At 31.6% G+C, this 4,186-nt stretch overlaps 1 protein-coding gene across 1 annotated transcript; it reads right to left on the bottom strand.

The window, feature by feature from the left end:
• Nucleotides 1-414: 414 nt before the first annotated feature.
• On the bottom strand, nucleotides 415-3,688 carry LOC107950580 (indole-3-acetic acid-amido synthetase GH3.17). Its single transcript, XM_016885458.2, has 4 exons — nucleotides 3,368-3,688; nucleotides 3,175-3,276; nucleotides 1,131-1,936; nucleotides 415-1,056 (listed from the first exon to the last, which is right to left on the bottom strand). The coding sequence occupies exons 1-4, from the start codon at nucleotides 3,643-3,645 to the stop codon at nucleotides 500-502; spliced, it is 1,743 nt and encodes a 580-aa protein (XP_016740947.2). The 5' UTR covers nucleotides 3,646-3,688; the 3' UTR covers nucleotides 415-499.
• Between the last annotated feature and the right edge of the window lie 498 nt (nucleotides 3,689-4,186).

The raw sequence follows: 4,186 nt of genomic DNA on the forward strand, positions 1-4,186 counted from the left end.
CAATGCTTAGTGCGTGGAATTTGTTTTGTAGAGTATCAGAGTGACTAAAAAAAATTAAATTTTTAAAAAGTTCATAATTAAATCGAATTAAGTTAACCAAATTAGAAATACTCTCATAATTAGTAATTAATGCAGTTTATCCAAAATATTATCCACAGACAACAAGGTTTTGCTAAAATATAACCCAAAGTCAACTATTTTTCCGACATCCCATATGAGTGAATTTTGATGTACTTTGAAACATTTCACTTCACCTGTGTTTTAGATAAATCAAGCACATGAATCTCAAATGACTTTCTTGGCTTCCAAGATATCATGGAGCAAAGCTGATATGGTATGTTTATCTGATTGTATGCCCCTACTTAACATTACGTTAGAAATGGTTATCACTTTGAGTTCGAAACAAGATATCAATAATTTCACCAAACATTTCTGACATTAACACAATAAAGTGAAAAAGATTATTCTCCCGAGTTTTTAAACAAGAGATGCAAACTAATTATAACGGTGATTTCGGGCTGAAATACTTTCCTGTCACTCTTGAATCTAATATATTCAAGGCTTCCTCGGATTTAATGCAACTAGGTTTTTTGTATTGGCTCAATGAAGTTCCTTTGGACACACAGTAATCCATTAGTGCCTCAAAACTTCCCTGCTTTACCACCCTAATCTCCAAAGCTGCAATTATGTTCCTTTTCCTATAGATTTTATATGTATAATGCAATGACTCTTCTATTTTAAAGCAACATTCTACCATTATTTTTGGGTCAAGCTCTTTGCAATGCTCGCCTTCTTTTTCCTTGAGCTCCCAGAATAAGACATAGTGACCTGGTACGGAAGAAGTATCAGCATAGCTAGTGTACTCTGTTAAGATGAACCCGAGTGGATTGAGAAGAGCCTTTGCTTCTGTCACAGCCTTGAAAAGGTCAGTTTCGCTAGTTTTTTCCATATCAACACTTAGGACAACACTTTTCCTCTCCACAAACTGGAATTGAGGTGCATTATTGTGGAAACCACTCACCATAAGAACATCTCCGACTTTATATCGATATAATCCTGAAAGAAACAAAGAAAGGGATATTATCAAACTAGATTAGATGATTATCTAAATTCCAAGGAGGAACTTTTACCTGTAGAATTTGTGACAACTAGTTCATAACATCGACCAGGCTTCACATTTACAAGATCAACAAGTTCTGTATCTTCATCGTTACTCTTCATTTCAATAGATTCATCACGTTCATTCTTCACAGGAAGGAATTCGAAGTAAGCCATGTTAGGGAGAAATGTGTAGGAGACATCAGAAGGTTTGCATAGAGGTTCTATGTTAATCCCACAAAAAGCTTCTGAGGAAGCATATAAAGATGAAACTAAAGGAAGCCCTCCGGAATAGAACTCGAGCTCTGCAGTATACTGTCTCATAACACCCGTACAGATGCCAGCAATGTACCTTGCTTTAGGCCATAGCTTTCTGATTATTCCATCCCATGATTTACAATTACATATGTTCTCTATCAAGTCAGCCTGTTCTGGATTAGGCTTCATGACCAATGATGCTGCATTTCTGCATCTAGAGTCTGTAATCTGATGGCTTAATCGACCCGTTTTTATGTCATAGCGTAGCTCTTGCCAATGATTTTCTAGAAACTTGATAGCTCTTAGCACAGTAGATGCAAAGAATGAACCAATCATGACAACCTCTTCTCGTTGGATTAAACCAAAAAGTAATTGACAGTATAAGCTCTGGTTGGGGTCTGGGCAAAAGATGGTCTCACTGGGGCTTGTGTAAAGCTTAGGTAAACTGGCTCTAAATCCACTGCCCTTGAATATGCTGGTTGTAACAGATGTTGCCATGAGGCCACTAGGAGTTTCAACCTCTGGTCTGGCAAACATAAGCTCCATTCTTTTACCGGCTTGGTTGATATCAACAAGGTACCTTTAAAATTAGACGGATAAAGGCAGATAGTTTTAGGGCTGAATTGCTGTTGTAAATGCAAAAAGCAAGAAGAGCAACTATGTATATTATATCAATAAATGTACAAGTAGTATTCACTAAATTCGAGTGTTACTATCTGCATGGTATATTATACATATATTGATACTATATCTATTTCCTTAATATGGTAACTCATATTATAATATATAACTATATAGTAACAATTGATTTTTTTTTTCGAATATCATTACCGTTGATATAATATACCATGTTATATACCAGGGGCCGGCACCTAAAATAATTTTTTTTAATTAGGCCTTTTATAGTTTATAAAATTTTAAATTAGTAATGGTTAAATTACACTTTGACCCCCCAAAATGATAAATATTTGGTTTAACCTTTTAAAAATTATAAAGATATAAGCTATTAAAATAGTAAAATTATATTTTTACTATCGCAAAAATATACAATTTAATTTTGTCCCCCCAAAAATTTTCTAACTTTCCCCTATAATATACTACGATATAATCTAACATGTTAATTTATATAATTATTAAAAAAAATTATTAATTTTAGTGTCACAAGTGAAGTGAGACGAATCTAAAATATTAATATTAAAAAAATTATTAATTAAGAAAATTACCAAAAAAATTAATATTAATATTTAAACTATGAAGAATTTTTGTATTATTTTAATATTAAAATACTTTTAAAATTAAATAACATTAATTAATATAACTGATTCTAAGTTAGTTAAATATTTTTAAAAATATTTTCTAATTACATTACTTTTCCAATTTATTAATGATTTTTTTGAAGAAATTAATTGAAAATTTTAAACAAAAACTAATATTATAAAAAAATATTATAAATTTATTACACACAACTGATACGGGCATTGACATGAATATAAACTAGTTTGATGAATTAAAAGTTTAAAGAAATGGTGAAAAATGATTAAATCGATATGATAGAGATATCAGATCATTTAAAAATTTTACATATATGATAAGTACAATTATATCGATAAATTTAATGGTTGAATCCTTAAAATATTTATCGTACAAATATATACAAAAGAGTATAAAACATTTTTTGGGCATAAGTGGATTTTTCCTAGTTTAATTAAATATCCGCTTATATATGGTTGTGTTCAGGTCATTGATGAATAAGTAAACAGTGTGATTTCACAAGTAGCTGAGAGAAAAACTAGAAGAAAATAGGGATGGGTTCCTTACTTTATCACAGGAGACTCGTACAAGCCACGAAATAATTCCCACTTCTTAGCAACTTGAGCGGTGACAGGCATCAGCTTTGGCTGCCCGCCTGAAGTCCCAGAGCTGCATTTGATGGAACAGATGATAGAACTATTAGAAGGAAGCAAACAGTGCCCCAAAACACACAGAACCAAAGCAACAAATTCATGCATGCCTTAGAAAGAACCCTGTAGTGGGTTCAGCTAAAAGGATATCTGATGTCTCCCCATTAACAATCCTATCTATGTAAGGCTTGAGATCTTCATAAGTAACTATGGGAACATTTTTCTTAAAGAGCTGCTTGTCGGTTTGACCATGGAGGAATCCCCTTAAATACTCTGTTCCTGCATTTCTACTTAGTATTTCCCTCAACACCTCGTCCTGAATTTGCTCAGCGTTTGTGGTCAGTTCCTCAATCATCTTCAACCCACCTTCATACTCATTTGTTGCCATCAACTCTATTACTGAGTCCTAGACTGTTAAAGAATGAGATCCAGACAAGGGGGAGAGGATGGTAATGTATATAAGTTCTTTCATTCAAATTGGACAAATATAACAATAATATATATTGAGATTGCATATTTTCAATTTCTATGAGTTATATATTCAAATTAAACTTTAGAGATCTGTCAATAGACCAGCTGATGCAGTGGCTAATTTTAAATTGCTGCTTCTTGACAGGCGGGATCTTGAATTTAATTAATTAATAATAAAATAAGTCTGATAATTCATGCAAGAGTTTATTACTATATTATATTATTGTTTTTTGAAATAGGTGGAAGGGAAATTTGTTTTTTAAAATATGTTTTCTAAAAAATTTCATGCGACCGATTTTCATTAATTACTTCAAGAAATTTTGAGTAATGATTGTGTAATAAATAACCTTCTTTTCAAATTCCTAAAATAAAAAAAGTTTTAAATTTTATGGTTAAAATGTGTAATAAGTTTTTGCACTTTTTATAAATTTAAAATTAAACTTTATATTTTTATTTTT

This window comes from Gossypium hirsutum, chromosome D03 (assembly GCF_007990345.1).
Source record: "Gossypium hirsutum isolate 1008001.06 chromosome D03, Gossypium_hirsutum_v2.1, whole genome shotgun sequence".
NCBI classification, from domain to species: domain Eukaryota; kingdom Viridiplantae; phylum Streptophyta; class Magnoliopsida; order Malvales; family Malvaceae; genus Gossypium; species Gossypium hirsutum.